This window comes from Anas platyrhynchos, chromosome Z, assembly GCF_047663525.1.
Source record: "Anas platyrhynchos isolate ZD024472 breed Pekin duck chromosome Z, IASCAAS_PekinDuck_T2T, whole genome shotgun sequence".
NCBI classification, from domain to species: Eukaryota; Metazoa; Chordata; class Aves; order Anseriformes; family Anatidae; genus Anas; species Anas platyrhynchos.
Window position 1 is genome coordinate 26470218 of NC_092621.1, and position 20546 is coordinate 26490763.

The 20546-nt window shown below is 38.7% G+C and overlaps 1 protein-coding gene across 8 annotated transcripts in view; it reads left to right on the forward strand.

Moving 5' to 3' along the window:
• Window positions 1-65: 65 nt before the first annotated feature.
• The window catches only part of ANKRD31 (ankyrin repeat domain 31), a 67834-nt gene continuing 47353 nt past the window's right edge, over window positions 66-20546 (forward strand). For 2 of the 8 annotated variants that reach the window (XM_072030734.1, XM_072030735.1), the window contains exons 1-9: window positions 1249-1396; window positions 2175-2230; window positions 3772-3842; window positions 7206-7252; window positions 7863-7957; window positions 8984-9024; window positions 14576-15244; window positions 17922-18199; window positions 18523-18650. In XM_072030734.1, coding sequence (XP_071886835.1) covers window positions 1299-1396; window positions 2175-2230; window positions 3772-3842; window positions 7206-7252; window positions 7863-7957; window positions 8984-9024; window positions 14576-15244; window positions 17922-18199; window positions 18523-18650 — 1483 coding nt within the window. In that variant the 5' untranslated portion in view covers window positions 1249-1298. Of the gene's footprint in view, window positions 1077-1248; window positions 1397-1561; window positions 1926-2174; window positions 2231-3771; window positions 3843-7205; window positions 7253-7862; window positions 7958-8983; window positions 9025-14575; window positions 15245-17921; window positions 18200-18522; window positions 18651-20466; window positions 20499-20546 lie in introns of those variants that run through there. The other 6 variants (XM_072030737.1, XM_072030736.1, XM_072030738.1 and 3 more) reach the window with 6 other exon arrangements.

Consider the following 20546-nt stretch of genomic DNA (forward strand, 5'->3'; position numbering starts at 1 on the left):
TTACCTCTGAGGCAGACCCCCAGCTCCCCACACCTGCATGTCAGTGCATCACCCCTCTCACTCACAGGGCCGCCCTGTGTGGCCAGGTCTGAGCAATGCCAGCCTGACGTGTTCCAAACGAAACTCAACCTGCAATGATTTTCCTACGGACAATTTACACGTAGGGCTTTCCAAATCCTGCTTCTTGCATGCGCCATTTAGAAATATTTCGAGGCACACCATATGTCAGTTACTGTGCGGCAAAGCATTGACGTAATTCTGAAATTAAAAATATATATATATAAAAGATACGCTGATGAAAGGTTTCCTGAAAACTCCACCCAAAGCAGCTGTTATGAGTGGGGAAATTATTCATGCCAGCTCAGTCTTTTAACACATACTACGCTTTGGGTTCTCAACATGATACGCAGAGATCAGGACAACTTGCTGCTGCATATCCCTGTCCCCAGCTCACTTCTTTCTTAATGTGCATTTTCTTGAGCATCTCACCTTTATTCACAGAAAAGTAAAACATTACCACCAAGCTTTCTGGAGTAATTTGGTAATGTGCAACTGCAATTGCTATAATTGCATGTGGATATGACTAAGTCAAACCAAAACAGCAATTTGTACACACTTGCAGCAATTATGTATAATCGTTATGTAATTCAAGATAGCCTTTATTATCTTTCTCTGTTTTCTATGCTTTTTCTGCAGCATTTTTTTTGTGGTTTTGTTTTTGCTTATTTGAATAGTCTGTGATGGAATCTAATTTAGAAATTAATCTGAATGCTTAATTTTATCATCAAGCTCACTGTGGGCATGAGTCAGAACTATGATTTGGAATTTATAGGGTTTGTATATATATATATATATATATATATATATATATATATATATATATATATGGAATAAGGTTTCCTGCCGTATATTTTTTATTTCGATTTTGATTTTTGTATCTGCAGCTCTCCCTGGCCCACAGACCAGCTTGACCCTGTCCGTGACCATGGCAATAGCGCTGGCCCAGCTGCTGTGGCCATGGAAGGCAAGGCTGAGGCAGCGCAGGCCTGCGTGACGAAAACGCTCCCATTTTAAAGGTGATCACCAGGGTTACCAGCCGCAAATACTGCAAAACCCACAACATTTCGCTATCTTTACTAATAATTCCGCATCTCGAATGCCCGGCCCCTCTCCCCACAAGATGGCCGCCACCCCTGAGGAGACCGCTGGGGGGGGGGGGGGAGCGGGGCGGGGCGCGATCGCGGGGAGCCCGGAGGAGACGGAGAGAGAGAGGAGGGGAGCGGGGAGGCGGCGGCGCCATGGGGGAGCTGATGTGGAGCAGCGACAGCGACGAGACGGTGGTGGAGGGCTCGGTGACGGAGAGCGATGTGGAGGACGAGGAGTTCCGCAGGAGGAGGTTCAGGCGGGCGTGGCGCAGGGGGGCTGGGGGAGCCCGCGCCGCCCTGAGGCGAGCAGCGCCCAAACCCCGGCCGACGTCCCGTAGGGCAAAGCGTCTAAAACATCTCTCACACAAACAAACACCTCCACGGGTTTTCACGAATGTGTGGTTTTAGCTTTTTAGTCAGTGAGGTGAAAGCATTCCCAGCATCCTGCTTCAGAGAAAATAAAAATGAAGCGCCATCAAATAAGATTGTTGCTCGCGTTGGTGCTCTGCAGTTTTAATGCCGTTCTTACATTATTATTTTTTTCTGTATTCTCTAAAGTGTTGCAAAGAGCTGAAACTGCCAAGCATCTGCGCTTTTTATTTGTACTTATTTTGAATCTCAATATTGGCTGGTAATACGTGGAAGTGATGCAGTTCCCTACCTAAGGCTTAAAATGCAGAGCAACAGTATAATGCGTATATAGCATCGTGGTTTGGGAGTGCTTCATAACTGGTATTTTTGTTAGATGGTACTCATCTAGGTTTGCAACATCCTCACAAAGTAAGCTAATAAGGTTTGCCTGAACTGCTCATTGAGCTTATGGGGATGGAAAGAAGGTTGTCCAAATGTTTGATCTTCTCTTCTCTTCTCTTCTCTTCTCTTCTCTTCTCTTCTCTTCTCTTCTCTTCTCTTCTCTTCTCTTCTCTTCTCTTCTCTTCTCTTCTCTTCTCTTCTCTTCTCTTCTCTTCTCTTCTCTTCTCTTCTCTTCTCTTCTCTTCTCTTCTCTTCTCTTCTCTTCTCTTCATAAAGGTTATTTGTTTTTGATAAGGACATGGATTTAACAGCAGAAATGAAAAAGAATGAAGGTAGGACAGATTCTTTTCTCAGTCTGAGTTTTTTCAGTGAACTCCTTCTGTGGATGTTGCCAGAGTCCATAATGCTGAAATTTAAATGTTGCATTCTTTTGAAACACAAGTTATCGCTAACTAAATCCATGTTTTTAACTGGTAGTTTACCAAAATAATTAAGTAAATCACATGTTGAAAAATCGTTTTGCTCTTAATTTCACCATTCTTTCTACGTGCTATAAGTGAGAATGCTTTGCTTAGGAAGTGCATGAAGAATATCCTTTACATTTAGGTACATTTATGTGCTTTGTATTTGAACAGAAGGAAATGAATGGAATATACATGTATACATCCCCATAAACTCACGTGAAACTACAGTAGCATATACTAGTGGAAAAAGTTTTACATTTGTTAAATAGATCCATTCTCTTCAAATACTTAAGTGCATTATACTAAGTGCATTATTAACTATGTTAAATGTAAATGTGTGCACATTCAATTAAAACCTTAAAATCTCCTTCAAGAACTCTGTTGAAAGAGGTTACATGAACAAGTATCTGGTATTTACATAACAATTCTACTGTAATGTCCTTGGCTTTTTAACACAATTCATTTATTTTCCTTAATGTTTTACTCTGGCAATATACAGACTGCCTACTCTTAAGTGACATAAGATATTCTTCAGGAATCTTTTCGTTCATTTTTTTTTGCCAATTTGAAAACCTGATTGGATTCAAAACTACATTTTTTTTTTTTTTAAATCAAACTAGTCTGAGTTAGTGTACATTTTATCTACAGTCCATTGAAATCTGTGAAATTTTTTCCTATTGCTGCCATCGCCTGATGCTAAGCCTTTTGAAGTTGCTAAGTAGTTTTGTCTGAGGAGAGACGCATTTGAACTTATCCTTTTGACCTTACGTATGGCTATCCACAGAAATAAGAACTTGGAAACGTTCTTGGTTGGTAAACGGTGGCTTAAAGTGTGTTCTTTTGACTTGCTCTTCGGTTTGTGGTAGGAGGGGGTATTTACCTGAGGGTTGGGGTTTCTTTTTCTGTTTCTATGAATGTGACACCTTAAAATATTTTTAGCATTTTCCCTGTGGTACTTTATATTAGCGTTATACTTAGAGTTATTATTTCATTATTCATATATTTGTGCATGCTTGTCCGGTAGCAATTTGGTGATTAGATGCATATCATAAACACTAATTTCAAGAGTATTTTCTTCATGTCAGTGTTGTGGTTTTGTAGCCTAAGGCTCCAGCCCTGGGGGTTTCCCTTTTGTTTCTCTATTTATTTATTTATTTCTCCAGAGTTCTCCTGTGTAGTCATCTTGAAAAGCATTGTATCTGGAAGTGTACATATTTTTACTCAGTTTTATTCATCTCTCCTATGCTGTAGCTTAAAAAATTTAGTTAGATAAACTGAGAAACCATTCAAGTCTATTGCATATTAGAGATTTTGATACATGTAGAGATTTATGGAACCATAAGACAACAAAACTGCCTTTTATTACTGCATTTTGCCACTGTACTTTTTTTTTTTTTTTTTTTTCCTAGGAGTTTGCTCTCCAGAAATCGCTTTTATGCATATAGCTCACGATCATATGTATGGACTAAAAGTAAAACAGGTAAATCCAGTATGTACAGAAATGATACATCTCCTTCTACACATATCTAGCTATTAATAATTAATAAAATAACCAAGCTGCCATTCTTCTTGTGCAAAACAGATTGGTGGCCTGCAGCTGAAATGTATTTTATGGGAAAAAAGTTGTCACATGTGTAGCACATTTTCTCTAGGAACATATCAAAGTCTCTTCCTTAGTATTTTATGAGTTTACAGCCTTTCAGATTTGAACCTTTTAGTATGTTCCCTTCAGGTGTGAAAGGTAACTATCTGGGTTGACCAGAATACACCCTTGGTTACTCATAACCGAGCTGTGATCCAACACTGGGACGATTGTTTCTTTATAAAAGAACGAGATAATAATCTGAAAAGCAGAATAAAATCTCTGTTTATGTGGTGATTGGGCAATTATTCTAATCTGTGTGTAATTCTGGGTTCCCTAATCTACCAATTAGCCTAGTTTTTAATGTATTTGGCACAGTCCATAGCCAGCTTATTAAATTCTGTTCTGTTGAGCAATCAGCTTTCCACCCTTATATGGCATCTTCATGTGAATAGAAACAGGTTCCTATTCTTTAACAGAAATTCTTTTTAAGCCTGTGACTATCATGCTACTTATACTATTGTGGTTCAAAAATAGTATATATATATATATATATATATATATATATATATATATATATATATAGTATATATTGTATCCAGTACAAGTGGAGATTTAAAAAAAATTAAACTGTTCCCTAAATTGAAATGGCTATACTGAAAAGACACTCCTTCTACTGAAGTGAATGTTATTAATAGAGGGCTACAGGATAGCAAATAAATTTGGTTGGCTGTCAGCAAAGGAAACACTGAACTAAATTGAAAAGATGTTATTTTAAAGGATTCTCTCCCTAAATTTGTTTTACTGCTGGAGTTGTTTTGACTGAGGTTTATTCAAGGACAGAGGGAAGGAGAAGTGTGCCCACTTGCTTATTACTTCGCTCCTCTGGGAGCTGATCTGACCATACGCTGTCTGAATTAAGTCTTTGGCTTTGTGGCTGTCAACAGAGCAGCCAGTCAGCAATCCCAATAAGGGATTCTTCCAAGTCTAAGACAGACAAACCGTTTTTCCCCAAAACGAAGAGTCAGAAAACCAAAGAATTGTCAAATACGTTAGCAAATAATTGGGTTAATTCTCACTTTTTTTATTATTATTATTTTTTTAGTGAGATCCATATAGCACGCAACTGGCAGCTTGATCATCCACAGCATGGTGTCAGTTTCAAGTTTAAATGGTTACTGAAGGCAGTGACCCACTGTATTTGGCTTTCATCCTTACTACTTGCATGTGTAGACTGCAACAGGGCAGCTTTTCAGCCACTCCAAGAGCCAACATGGAATGTGATTACACAAAGCCTTTCCTTTAGCTGCATCCTTGGAAATGGTTTATGTGAATACCACATCTTGATGTGATGTGCTGTGAGGGTTGTGCGGCCAGAGGGTTGTGTGGGGCAGTGACGTGAGTTTCTGCAGGAAATGCAGCGCCTGTTCCTGTTGTTCTGAAGAGCCTTGGCTTGTTGTGTACTTGAGGTGGGTTGGCAACAGCTTTGGATGTGGAGTCCTGTCTTTGATTCTGCCATGTAAGAGACTGTCCTTAAGATTTTTCTACCACCAGAGATTTTGTAGCCTTCAGGTCCTTTCAGCCAGACAAGTCATTTCCGTTACCTATTAAAACCCTATTCTATAGGTTGTTCATGCAGGCCCCATGATTCACCTTTGTTGGGCTTTTTTTTTTTTCTTTTCCAGTTTAGTGAAGTGCATTTAAAATTATTAGGTGGCACTTAAATCTTCTAAACTTCAGTCTTTTAAACACCTCCAGAATCCCTTCAAATGACCATATAAGTGAAAGCTCATATGGGAAGAATCAGTTGAGTTTTGCAGGAATTTCCTTACCAAAAGCAATACAGCAGGACAGAAGGCTGTTCCCAGTGTTCCCAGTACATGTGGTCTGTGGCCACAAATACCGCGTGTGTAACTTTCATGATTTGAGAAAACCTCTCAACAAGACTGTTGCTATGAGGGATAGACTGACTTTGCATAGAATCTAATATTTTAGCAGATTACGTAACTCCTTCATCTGAGATACAGAGGTAGTCCACTGAGCTTTAAGTCACTTCCTGAGCAATGTTACCCAAGCAGAGGTTTACTAGTCATGCTGCTGTCCTCCAGACCTCACTTGGTCTCTGGATAATGTTCAGTGTAAATATCCAGGCTGATTTGTACTAAGGATATATTTAGCAAAGTCAATAGCTTTCTGCCAGCTACGCCATTGCCATGTTTTGGAACTAGATCAGTCAATAATTATTGCATAAGCTGTTTCTAAAAGATCTGTTCTGTTCTTTGGAACCTTTCAGTAGTCATTCCTGCTGGGTGATTACAACCTGTTACTTTTCAGCTCTTTGCTAAAAAGGTTGTGATTATTGGGTAACTAGTACCTAGTGCAGGCTGAGTAAGTCATCGTTTTGTGTCCACACAAAGATGTTGTTTCCCAGAGTTTTCATAGTCCTGTGAATGTTCTCAACTACATGCCAATGATTTGCTTGAAATTGCAGCCAGTAATACTCAATCTTAACCTCATCTAGAACTCTTCTCCAATTCATTTGCTTGTCTTCATCTTCCCTAAGTTTCCTTGGACTTTGCATAACACCTTCATTTTCAAAACTTGAGATTTTTCTCTCCTCAGAGTGCAGTCAGAGGCACAGAAAGGATCCAAGATCCTTTTACTGAAGAACTTGAATTTGCCCCCTGCTCTGACTTCAGCTTTTTTCTTATCTACATGATCTTTCCTGTGTTTTTGTGCAGTGGCCCTGACTTCTTGTGCCATTTAGAGCTTGTTGATGTGCAGGTCTTGTCATCTGAGAAGTTCCTTAATTCTTCCTTTTCCAGGGATATTCAGAGCTGAATAATAAACTCCACAATATCTGAAACAGCTTGTTTAATTAGAACAAGGAATTGTTCCAAAAAACAAAGGTTAAAATTGGGAGTTCAAATATAAATATCTTGTAGTTTAATCTTCTGATGTATGAAACAGCCAAAGTTCAAAGTAGTCATCTTGTAATTGCATAGGTGTGTTTTCCTCCTGCATGATCATTTCATTTATAATCTTGATTTGTGTTTTAACATTTCTTTAAATAACCCCCCCCAAAAAAAAGATTAAAGAGAAGTGGCTTTTTTATTGTATTAGTAAGGTATGTAAAGACCTGATCCAAAAATTCAATTACAGAAGGAAGAAGATAAGCATATAGCAATGCTGAGAAAGTTAATAATGAAGTAAACTTTGTTTACTAAGTTGCTAAAACACTTTTCTGTTGTTGTTGTCCAGATACCTCAAGAGAAATATGCACCTGACGAGTCTCAGTCTCTCCTGCAGTGAGTATAGTACATCACACAGGAGTTCCAGTCAGGCACACTCTAACTAGACCATTCCCATATACCTCAATTTGTATGTTATTTCATTCCCAATGTCTTACTGTGAAGCAGTTTTCTTATTTGTTTAGTGAAGGGTATATTCATGTCAGAGGTAATCCTGTGTCCCGTATTGGTCAAATTGTACACATATTTGTCTGTATTGATGGCATTGCCTTTAATGATATTAAGATATCAGCAGTTAGACAAATAGAAAAAAATGTAATTAAAAAAAATACTGGACCTTTTGGTCTTAGAAATTATGGAAGAATTTCAGTAGAGGGTGGATTTGTAACAGAAGGGTGGATTTATAACAGAAGTACAGAAATAAGTAATAAAAAATTGGAAGGGGCCTTTTAAATTTAGAGGATGAGTGTACAACCAGAGGTAGCTCAACTCAGGAGATCTGGAAGTCTTATTTACTGCATGCCCTTGTATGCCTCTGAAATAACTTAAATTGTTTCTGTAAATAATTATAAATACAAAACTGCATAAATTAATTTACTGTGGAAATTTTCTTAAGCTGAGACAGTTCTTTCTGAATAGGACTTTTTAATTTATTATATAATTCTAGGGGCTGGATAAACTATCCATTGCTTACTGAAAATATTTCTAAGCCTGCTTTCTCACTAAATTCTGCAGCAGAGGGACAGCAAAATAATTCTTTAGGTATGTTGTACACTGTATGAAACTGCAAGTTGCTCTAGGTATAGCAAAATCATTTAAAAAGCTGAAGATGAGTATCCATATAGATTGATTTAGAGTCTGAATGTGTGTGACCTTTTTCAACTGTTGCTTAGTTTTCATAGTTGCCTGTTAGTATTCTATTAGGACTGTTTGAAAAAGTAAAAAATAAAAAAAAATCCTAAGCCAGTGGTATATTTCCAGCTTAAAATTACTTTATTGTTATGGAATTTTTTGGCAAAAGTTACAGGTCACATGGTTGTCAAGTGCCATATTGATGTGTCAGATAAGCATGGATGTGAGTAACAGACACAGAGGGATCCTACATGTTTCTTATTAGTGCTTCCAAGAATAAAAACATCTCTAAGAAAGCAGACTTAAAAATGCTACCACTCCTTCCCCAGATCTGTTTCGCATCTTTCTGCTGCTACTTCATCTGTACTTTTTTTTTCTGTGTGCTCCCAGTAACACAGTACTGCCCCATCTGTTTTGTTGCTCCTCCTCAGCAAATTTTTGCTAACCAGAACCCATTCACTTTATTTGTAATTAATTTTCACTAAACTGAGTGTAAGGTCATCTTCCCAGGGAGTTCTACGAATATCAAAACAGAGTGATGTGAGGAAGGGATGTGGGACCAGCCCCTTTCAGAGGCGGTATTTTTTTTGTGCTGTATCACTTGTATTGTCTAATTGCATTGTAATTACAGAGGGCGGGGAGGATGTCTCATCCTCTGGAATGGGTGGCAATTTCAGCTGCTGGTAGTCTTTGGAAACACAGGGCTCTAAATCACAGTTAAGTAAAGTGACAGAGTACCACTGGAACATAATTGGAATATAACAAGGGGTCTAACTAGAAAACTTATTGATAGGAAATATGAACATAGTAATTTGTAAGAATGTTTGAGACTTAATCAGAAGGTATAGGCTCATTTTATTAGAAATTATGGAAACTTCCAGAGGTGAAATTCAGTGGTAGTACAACTGAAATATTTGTTTACTCTCCTAAATTTAGATATGACAGTGATTGGATTTCAGAGAGATTCAGAAGGAAAGGTTAGTGTTATTTCTACAACTTAATATATAGAAAATTTCATCTAATTGAATTACCATTGGAAAATACTTTACTGAAAAATACCAGGTTCTTTCATTTTTAAAAGCAGGCACATACCTATAGAAACCAACATTGAGCACATGGTCTTGAGCACTAACCTAGGCTTTATTCAGTTATCTGCTTTTTGGGTAGGAACTACAGCTAATAAGCTTACAGGGCATAAGCAGTAACAGTGAAGCATGGCAAAATTGTCATGACACGGAGTCTATAAGGCTGTGGCTTAAACTGAAGTGGTGAAGACTTCTAGTGGCTTAAAACCTGTTCCCCACCAATGAAAGTTATGGAAAAGGCATTAGGAAGGTCTCTGTGGAGGAACAAAGTATCTGTAACTGTCCTGTTTGGGAGCAGAGATTCATTCACGTTTATAGTGCTGAAATAGGCACTACCAGTCTCTTTATGTCCTTGCTAATCCCAAAGCTGCTCATGAATTACAGATTTCACTGCTGATCATGTAGAAATGAAGGAACAGCTTTGGAGCTACCTTTTCCACCATTTCTGAGCTGCCTTCTCAGAGATTTTGAATCAGGGATGATTCCACTCTGGTGTAAGCCCATCTAATTGGGTGTTGCAAGGTGCTGCATATTTTCCTTGTAACATGTTTTTGCTGCTTCTTTGCCAGCACTAATACTTGTTTGACCCCCATCATGAAGCGAGGTTTGGGGAACAACTTTCAGACATCGTTCATCTTTTTTTTTTTTTTTTTTAATCTGGCTTTGTTGTTTTAGCCAGGCTACCTTTTCAAGCCAGCTCTACTGAAGATTAGATAAGTGGAAATGCATAGCTTCCAGCAAACATAAGGCTGGGATTGCAGCAAGACTAATTTATATAAGCTTAATGCAACCTAAATGTTATGAATGTAACTCACATGCAACACTGATTATTTTTAAAATTACATGCTTGTAGGCACTGTTTTTTCCCATAAAACAAAGAAAACCTTGGAGGGAAGAGGAAATACCCCCCATCTTTAATAAACTAACAAAAATTTCAGCTACATATTAGTGAAACATCCAGCCCACAAGGATCTAGAACAAGAGTTGAGTCTGCAACCACTGACTTAAACATCCAGTGGTCAAATGTGCCTTTGTTACCCCTCCTCTCCTCCTTTTCCTTCCAGCACAGTCCTGTCATGTTGTTGTTTTTTTTTTTTTTTTGTGGTGATTTAAGTCCAAGCTGTAACTTGAGCATATTTATCTCCATCCAGCAGAGGGAGTGCTGGCAGCATTTCATAAAGAGTTTCTTGGCCTTTGTTTTAAATGTCTTTATGCTGTTGTCTACAGCCATGATTTTACTTGTATCTGGTCTGCCACCTCCGCATGATTATCTCCCACTATTGCCCTTGTGAGGCACAGTGTCATCTTTGTGCTTTTTGATTTTTAGTCTCAGTTCTCTCCTTACTGGCTCACGGCTCTCAGGCCTGTGGATGCTGGACAAGGAAACTCAGGGAAATTAGTTTCTGCAGGAAAAAATAACTGCTTTTACCAGCTCCTATTGCAGTGTCATGGACCATCATGATAATTTCTGCAGCTCTGGCAACATCAGCTGCACTGGTTGTAGAGAAACAAGAGGATCTTCGTGCGTGCATGGAATGCTTGCTGCCATCTGCAGCTTCTTAGGAAAACTGCCATTAGCTTACAGCAAGATACCAGTATCAGAATTTCTTCATGAAAAATATACAACTGATGGTGAATTCTTTCCATATTGGCTCATGGTGACACTGCCAAGATCTGAGAGCTGCAGGAAAACCTATTGTGAGAGGAACCTACGACCATCACAGCTTCTGTGTGCTGATTTGAAGAAAGGGCAGGACGGACACCTTGACAACCAGCAGTGAGTCATTGGGCATGTTGTCTTTTTTATGTAGTCCTGGAAATACAAGAGAAAGTCAATAATTAACGCGATCTCTAGAAATCATGACACCATAAATTGAGTCTTACTGTGTTTTCTTGATTTTGATAAAATAGCAGCCTTGATTTGTGTTCTAGTTTGCCTGTCAGTAGTGTGGCCAGTACTGTTCAAAGTCTGCATGAATGACCTGGACAATGGAACAGCATGAACTCTCAGAAAGCTCACAGACTGTGCTAGGAGGAGTGACTGACACGTTGGACAGCTGTGTTGCCAATAGGAGGGACATGGACAAGCTGGTCAGAGAGGAATCTCATGAAGTTCAGCAAGGGAAATCACAACGTCCTTTATCTGCAGAGCTATAACCGCATCCACCAGGACGTACTGGGGACCAACTGGCTGAAAAACAGCTCTGCAGTGAAGGACCTCAAGGTCCTGTGGACAATAAGCTGACCACGGTCTAGCAATGCACACTTGTGGCAAAGGAGACCAATATCCTGGGCTGCACTAGGAAGAGTTGCCAGTAGGTCTGCCAGAGGGTCCTTCCCCTCTGTTCAGCACTGATGAAGCCACAGAGATGATAAAGGACTGGAGCATCTTTCACATGAGGACAGGCTGAGAGAGTGGGGACTCCTCAGCCTGGAGAAGAGAAAGAATAGGGGAATCTTATCAACGTGTGTAAACAACTGATAGGAGTGAAGATGACTGAGCCAGACCTGTCAGTAGTCTGTATTTCTCAGTCTCTGTAGTTCAGCACTGTTAGCTCAAGAGGCGATGCACACAAATGAAAACCAAAGATATTCCATCTGAACACAAGAAGACACTTTTTTACTGTAAAGGTGGCCACAAAGTGGAACAGGTTGCTGAGAGAGGTTGTGGAGTCTGTATATGTGGAGGTACTCGAAACCTGACTGGATGTGGTGCTGGGCAAAGTGCTGCAGCCAGCACTGCTTGTGCAGTGAAGTTGGATTAGGTGATTGCAAGGGCTTCCCTTCCAACCTCAACCACTCTCTGACTCTCTTTGTGTACCTCTCATGTCCTGGTATACACATGTATTGCAGTTGTGTTCAGCTGAGCACTCTCCTAAAAGCTGGGAGTGTTGATCCTTCTGAAGCCTTAACTCTTTTATAGTGATTCTCTCTTATGTGTGTGTTTTGAAGGAATGAATTTCTCTGCTGTTGTTTGACACAGGGCTAGCAGAAATAGGAGTCCCCTTCATGTGTCTGCTGCACCATTATAACTTACACTTCTGCACTATTCAGCCCATTTCTATCTTTTGTAACATTTCCAAGACACGATCCGTAGCGCCAAATAGCCACCAGTTTATCAACAACTTTTTAATTGTCCTCAAGGGTGTAGAAAAATCCTTGTATCTCGATTCACAAAAGCGATTTGAATGCACTGCCATCTGCTGGAAGTATCGTGTCTCATACAGGCTTGTTCGTACAGTTCACGCAGTTAGACATACAAGGCTTGTCTAAGTCTGGCTTTGAGGCTTTTAACCTACAGTTTCTGTATCTGCAGTCAAGGTTTCTTAGATGAGACTTTGATTTTAGTGTCCTTCTTCTTCCTCCTGTGCGAGGTTCTGAATCAGCTGAGGCTGGATTTGAATGTGGATTTGAATGCTCAGCTCTTACCCAGCGTGTGCTTCCTGGGTGAGATGGGGTGACGAGATTCTGGGTTAATGCTGTAAGGTCAAGAGGATTTGTGCCTGGATTAAGGAGCACCACGATTTGGATTTGTACCAGAAGTAATTGAGACATGAGGGTAGCGGGATTTGAACCAAGGCTTTCTAAGTACCCTGGATATGTTCAGTGAAAGACATTCACAGATACCATGAGATGGCTGGTATTCAGCCCTCTTCCTCACTCCGAAATAAGCAAGTTAATGCCAATGAGATACCTTTACTTGTTGGTATTCTTTTATAGGAACCCCTTCATGAAATGAATTGTTTGAAACATAGCTCATCTGGTAAAAGATGGACCTGAACCTGCATTAACCACAATGCTCATATTTTACTGCTGAGCTACAGACTGAGGATGAGTTTTGCTCTTCCCTTGAGTGAAACTTTTGTGTATTCATACTTAGGCACTGGGGCTTTAAGTGTCTTTATGGGTAAGTGGCAGCTAAGGATTTTGTTTGGAGAGGGAAAGTTTGGGCTTACATTCTGCAGATTTTGGTTACTTGTAGTTGCACAGGATAACCCACTGGCATGTACTAACAGAAACAAGTGCTGGAGAAATATAGGCTTTATAGGTAGGTGGAGGTTTTCTGAATACCAGTCACATTTAAGTGTTGGATTTCAGCTGGCATTTGGGCGTTCAGGGTCTTGGCAAATTAGCCACTTATGCCTGACTGCTCCTTCTTCATTAACATAAATGTCAGTTTCACCTACCCTTCATCTGGTACATCGAACCTTTTTGGTAGAAAATAAATAATATACATACCTGCCATTTATACCATAGTTCTGTAAGTACGGAAGGTTATGCCAGTGTTTTCTTCTCCCTAGTTGTTTGAAGTTTGAAAAATTGGAGAAGTGGTCTAAAAATAACTGTAACTCAGTGCAGAAAAGTAAAACATAGGCAGTACTAAAAAAGGAACCACTAGCTGCACAATGTAGGAAACAGCAGATGGGAAAAAAAATTCAACAAGGGATCATACATGTATGTTTATAATGGCTTACAAACTGAACGTGTGTCAACACAGTCAATTTTCTGCCCTTTCTGTTTTATTATGTGTGGAAGAACCTTTAACATAGCTGGTAACATAATTTATCAAAAAAATTACAAAAATACGTTACCAGCAGTGTTACAGAATTCTTGCACTGCAGAGTATTGCCACTTGCTGGCAGCAAGAGTCTAAAAATATATTGAAAGAAATTATCTTAAGATCCGCTATTATTAAGCAACACCACAATTACATGCAGACATCATATGGAAATACAAGTTTTAGGCTTGCAGAAGCATTTGAAGCAGGAAAAGGAAAAAAAATGAAAAACCTATTATTTGGTATAAAAATGGGTGCATGGGTTGAAAGCAACTGCAAGTAATTAGAGAAACAACAGCAGTATTTCTTTTACAAAAACAGTTGTAGTTTGTGGATCTTTGCCAGTGTAGAAACTCAAATGTGCAGCCTCCAGAGATACTCCTGAGATTTTGACCTAAAGCTTGTGAGGCACAAATGCTCCATACCTTGGTATCCACAGAAACATCTAATCAAAACTTACAGTACATAGTGTTTAACTGAGTATGCTTTTTATGCTGTATGTCCACTTTCATTATTTCTGCGTGACAGAAATTTTTAATGCCTTTCTTTTAAGACCTTTTAACATCTTCAAGTCATTGGCAATGACATAAAATCCTTGACTTCATAACAGATTTAGTCTCTCATTCTGATTTTTACTGCTAGGGAATATAATAGATGTTCTGCTTTTGAAACTGAGGCTTCACTCTAGCCCTTACTAAGAAAGCGTATGAATTCTTAGGGTAGGCTTACAGGTCTTAGAGTGTATTCAAAAATCGTAAACAAAACATGGATACTGATGACTTCTAAAATAAATGTTGATTACATACATTTTAGAAAGAGTTGTTCTGTTCCCTTTTGTAATTTTTTTCTTTTTTTCTTTTTTTTCTTTTTCTTTTTAATGCGTAGATTTCACAGAAAACAAGTTATGAAGGTCTCTCTCCAGAAACAAGCCTGCATCCAGATGCCTTTCTGGAGGAGGTAATAGCAGTTTCAAAGGAACAGACACCACAAGATTTATTTTCACATGCTTTAGAAGATTGCCAGAGAACCTGCATGACCGTGATTGACACAGATAACAGTGTAAAAGAACAATCCTGTAATAATGATACAGATCTATCATTGGCAACGCTGGGAAATGTTTTCACGGAACCACTAGCAATCCCTGAACATAGCATAGAGACTGCTGAACTTGAAGTCAGTGATTTGTTGAAACCTCTCAGTGATTCCGAGAGTCCTAAAATGATAAACCAATTGCATGACATATTAGACTATCAGGGTCATGTCTTTTCCAGTGATATATCAGCAGATGAGAACAGTGATGCCCTTCCAGTAGAGCTTGTGACAGCTCTGAATTCCTTGTCAGGGTCTGTAATACAGTCTGACAGTCCTGTAGCACCAAACAAGAGACAGCTTACCGCTGAGGAAGAGCAGTTAAATTCGGAACCCAGTACTCCCCAGCAAGATGATGACTGTACACAAATAACAAACCTGTCGGAGCCTCAGCTTCCTACGATTCACATGGAAGAAATAAAAGCCTTAACAGGATCTAACTTGCAGAGGACAACAAATGAGCAAGTACATACATAATTTAATCAGTATTTGAAAAGTTATGTTTATCAGAAAATATTTTCTATAATAGTCAAATTACTAGGAGATGCAATCTTAACAGGGAATAAACTGGCATCAGTAATTTAAATGCCTAATATATTATTTTCGTTTTACAGTATTATTTTAGTTTGTTTCTGTTTTGATATATCCATGTTATGAAACAGGCTGAACTTGCTGGGATGGGAAAATCAAGTGAAGTCAGTGGCTGATGTGGAAATCTAGAGTCAGCATGGAAGTTTCAAAAACTCCTGGTACCAATGCGTATCTTCTTTGTCTAACATAGTTTCCAAGGAAAGTTCCAAACCACTCTTCGGTTATTCCACTGTAACCCACTGGCATATACTAGCCAATTTTAACGCTAGATTTCTACCTTACCCTGTGTTGTTGTTGTGCTTTTCCCATACTAGAGTACGCTGTTTTCTGCTTTCATGTCCCCCGCCACTGTAGCATACAAATACTTTGCAAGTATTACAAAAAGAAATTATAGCTGTGTCTTTCCCCCAGACTGGCAGGGAAACCCTTGCATTCAGGGATTTTTTACATGTACATTTAGAATTGCATTTAGAATTCAATAACACAAAGGCAGAAATGTAGAGGGGGATATGAAGGGAAAGCGATACTGTAGTGTCTTCCTATTTAGGTTATAGTAAAGGAAAGAGGACACATAGGGGAAGTAGGTTTATGCTGTGGAGTACAGTAGACATCCCTTGTAAATCTGGAATCAGGTTCTCTGTGTTGTCTTGGAATAATCTGGAGCTGAAAATCAACAATAAAGCGTGTATAACTAGATACTTTAGGTGGTTGTGTAGCCACTGTGCTTCCACAGAACGGCATAAAGCATCCCAAACCTGCCAGTTGTTTCAATCTATTGTTGGTAATATTAACTGAATATAACAAGGTGCAATAAAATGCTAATTTAGAGGTGCTGAAAGGTCTCTAAGGTAATAATCTCAGCAACTTACATAGTGGTGGTTTCTGAAATTTGTAGCACAGCTCTGTGAAGCTGAATACATGTATATAGTTTTACTCAATATTACAGTTAAGGCTGTGGAGCAGGGTTCTTTGGGGATGTGGATCTATAATCTATTTAAAAATAATAATCAATTTTATTATTATTATTTTTTATGTCTCCATCTGCTGTTTTTGAAAGTAGAAAGTAGGCAGACAATTTGCTGACAAAGAAGTCTAGGATATCTGTTTTAGTAACTGTTGCTTTCTGGCAGTATATTGTTCTCCTTGGTCGTTTCTCATCCTTGCTTATTCAGAGGATCTTTCTTGTGGTGAAACAAGGACTCAAAAGAGGAGAGCCTGTACAGCCCTGTAGATGTAATCGGCATGGTAGATAGCTCATTTGCTGTAATATATAGTCCCTTATAGAGCAAGTGACTTTTATTTTCTTTGAAATGTTTTCTTTTCTTTCTCAAACCCTTTTCTCATTGCAGATGTAATGCAATAGAAAGTACTGCATTGATTCAATTTTGTAAACTGAAATATTTGTTTTCACCCAAATGCTGTGTTACAATGCATCATGTCTTGGTCTGAGGGGACCGGATCTAGGTATGGGATTCGACTCCTCATCAGCCTTTCTGCTGAATATGTAAATTCTAAAAAGATAAGTGACTCTTACATTTCCACCTGTGTCCCAGGAAAGGAGTATCAAGTTCTCCCACATTGCTGTGAAAGAATTCATATGCATGTGTGCTGAGGGTGTGCCCTAGGAGCTTTCAGCGTTAGTCAAGTGTGTAATAAGCTAATGAGTACTCAAGCCGTTTCAGCAACTTGAGTGATGCCTCAACGGCACGTCATACTCACTTGACTAAATTTGTGAATAAACTCAAGTAACTCAAATGAACTTCCATGTGATGACATGTAATTAGGATGGAATTTTTCTCACTGACTGTTAGAGAAAAGCCTCTGGCGTTAAGCAGTAATTTAAGTTCCCCATTGCACATCTTAGGATGAGGTGAATCACTCTGAAAGCTGCTGTTCCTCTTCATCTGTTGTAGGGGAACTGGGATGTTTGGTGTCATTTAGATGCCTGTTTTTTAGAAGGATGAAGGTAAATGAAGTGATTCTCTTATGTGGTGGCTGTAGCTTAGGGATGGTGTGTCTTCAGAAACAGCTTCTCAGGTGGTAGTTACTGAGCCTCAGGTGAAACATGGTTCCAAATCTTGTGCACTCTTCCAGACTTGTGCAAGAGTGGAATAAGAAGGGTTAGCTTAAGACATCGTAAATGTCACATATTTTCATGACAGGAGCTTGTGTCCATAGGAAACTGAAATGAATCTGCTAAGTTGTTTCACACGTCCAGCTACACAACTTACAGATAACAATAATTTTGTTCCCTGTCGGCCAGGCTAGATTTACTACCTAAGTTGTGATTCTGAGTATCATACTTGCCATGGCTGGCTCTCCCACTACGTGGTGTGGCATTCTACTTTAGGAGTGCCTCTCCTATGAAAACGTAACGTCTCTAGAATCTAGAATTCCAGTTTCTCACTTAAGAAACTCTGTTGTCTGTGAGCACATATATCATTTATAACAAAGTGTTTTTTGAGTTCTTATATTATACAGCCCTCGTTTTAATTGCATGCTTACCAGTTGCTTGTAATATTTTTATTTTGTTTTATTTTTTTTGTCACAGCTTGAGGGTGATCAGCAGAAAGGGAAAGAAGCAATTTCAGATTATTGGAGTGCCATCTCTAATGAAAAACAAAATGAGGAGGGAAGTTTGCATTCAGTGGAGGCTGTTGTATGTGCAGAAACCAATAAAACAGCATCAGGGAGAACAATGCAGCTAGAAAAGTCCTCCTCAATAAAGTGCAGAGATAGTATTTCCTGTCATCACCACACACTGGAAGAGACACAGCAGAGTATGTCTCACAATCACAATACAACAAGAAACAAACCCAAGGATTTTAGGTATGACGAAGTCATGTGCAGTATTCTCAAATTTTTCTTTTTATTAATCTAACAAATGTAATTCATACAGACTGCTCATTCCTCACATTAGTGATTTTAGGTGATCCAAAAGTAAAGGTTTTCCTTCTATTTAAAGATCTGGAAGTCGGTTTCTTTACTGATTTACCATTTATTCAGTACTGCCTAAGCTAGCATATATCCTAGCATGCTATTAGAAACTTCATTTTAAAATCAAATATGTTAACCTTCTTAGGTCTATCACAAATACCAATTAATATAGGAAATAAAATACTTGTTTTGATTCTAAACAAATCTCTTGTCAGTAAAATTCAGAAACCTGCTTCTAAAGGCAAGGAAGATCTAGAAACCAACATGTACCAAGAAATAACTACCAATGAGGATAAAAATGCTGAGGTGATAAGGAGAAGCAAAAGAATCAAAGATAAAATGAGTAAGATATTCTCTCATACTTATCAGACAGGTTATTTTTTTATTTGAAAAACTATACTAAATCAAATATAATTCATAGCCTTTACAATATATTGTGGCATGAATTTGTTTTAAAAGTTGGCATAAACATTTATTTTAATAATTCAAATTATTAATAATTCCCCTTCCTTGTTTGAATCTGTGTATGAGCAACCTAACAGTTGACTTGTAAACACAAGCTCATTAGGAATCATGAGAATTTTTCCAGGATGCATTTTTAATCATGGAATGAAACATTTATTGTATATTCTAAAAAGCAGAAGAAAAATGTTTTATTACAGAGTGAGAATGTTGATCATAATTCTGTTATCTAGTATTCAGGGTGCAACATTACTCTGAGGGCAATGGCATCCCCAAGAACTGACCGATACAAAGCAGTTTATTTTATTTTAAATGCCTGCTGCTGTTTTTCTGTCTGTTTATGTATAGGATTATAGGCCTTCGCTATCACATTCACTGAGCACTCTTTGAAGTATTCTTCCTTGCAGTATTCTTTGTCAGAGAGAAAGATTGCTATTTTTCATCTTTTGAAGGTGAACGCAAAGAAATTCTTTGGCTCATAGAGAAAATGTGCAGGAGAATACAGAGTTTCCACATTCACATGCTTACCCCAGAGCCAGCCTATAAGACTGGGGTATTAAAAGTTTGTTTTTCTTAAAGCCTGCTCAATCTGTTTTTATCTGTGCAGTTACAAACATTTAAACAGATTTAAAGGTTCAGAAGTATTTGAACTATAACAGCTACGTTATCTTACAAAACAAGAATAATTCTACCAGCAATTAATAATCTTTCTCTCTTACAGGGTTTCAGTATTCCCAGTGGAAGTACTATTTTTGTGAGATTTAAAGTTGCATGACTAACTGCTCATCTATTTCATGACTTAGTAGTTTCTACTGAAAAAACAGGCTGTTGTTTTTTGCATAATTTCTGCAGAAAGCGTTGCACTGCCTATAGAGGTAGCTTCATGTTAATCCATCTAACAAGTTTACTTCCCTTTTGCATCAAACCTAGCCATCAGGAGCCTGTGAGTCATCTTAACCTGGTAGTTCACTGAAAAAACAGCACCAGTAAAGTTTCATTTTGGGTCAGCAAGCATCACTTGTTGTATGCATGGTCTGACACGAGGAAGGTGGTAGGGAAGGTAGAGTACCAGTGGCAGGAAATAGGTCCTCTTGAAGTAACACCTAATTAAATTGGATTAAGTATAAAAAAATTGCACCGTGTTCAATGAATATTTGTATGGTGTAACCCCTTCTGAAATTCTTGGCTGATTTGAAATAACTTTGATTAAGCTATAAAATGATTAAGGTCTTGCAAGGCTGGACAGGTAGAAGAGAAAGACTTCTCATGTGCTCAGTTGAAGGAAGGTGCTGGGTAAGTCTCTAGCTACTGGATTCTAAAAATCTGTGCAGAGTTGAACACTAAAAAAGGTCGGGAGTAATTTAGACTGGGGCTTACAGTATGCCAGGATGCACAAAGCAGTGGAGTCATCAGGCTCCATAAGTTACAGCTCTAAGGGAACAATGTCTTTAAAGGTGTTGCTTAAAATTTCTATTCGTGACACTCAGCTGGAGTTTTAGGACCAGCAAAAGGGCCACACAGGTGGAATTTTAGGGACACATCTGCCACAGACTGAGGAGGAGCAGTGGATATCGCATGCACTCCCTGCAAACCTAAGATTTTCCATTAGTAGATCAACTAATGGTCTGAGCCATTTGAGTTTCCTGCAGGCCATCTTCTTGTCTTACTCTTTTCTTTCTTTCCTCCCTGTTTTTCAGAAGAGGCAGCAGACACCATGCAATGAGAGGAGGTAATGGGATTGTGCTGCTGGTAAAGTGCAGGACAGCTCATCTATATA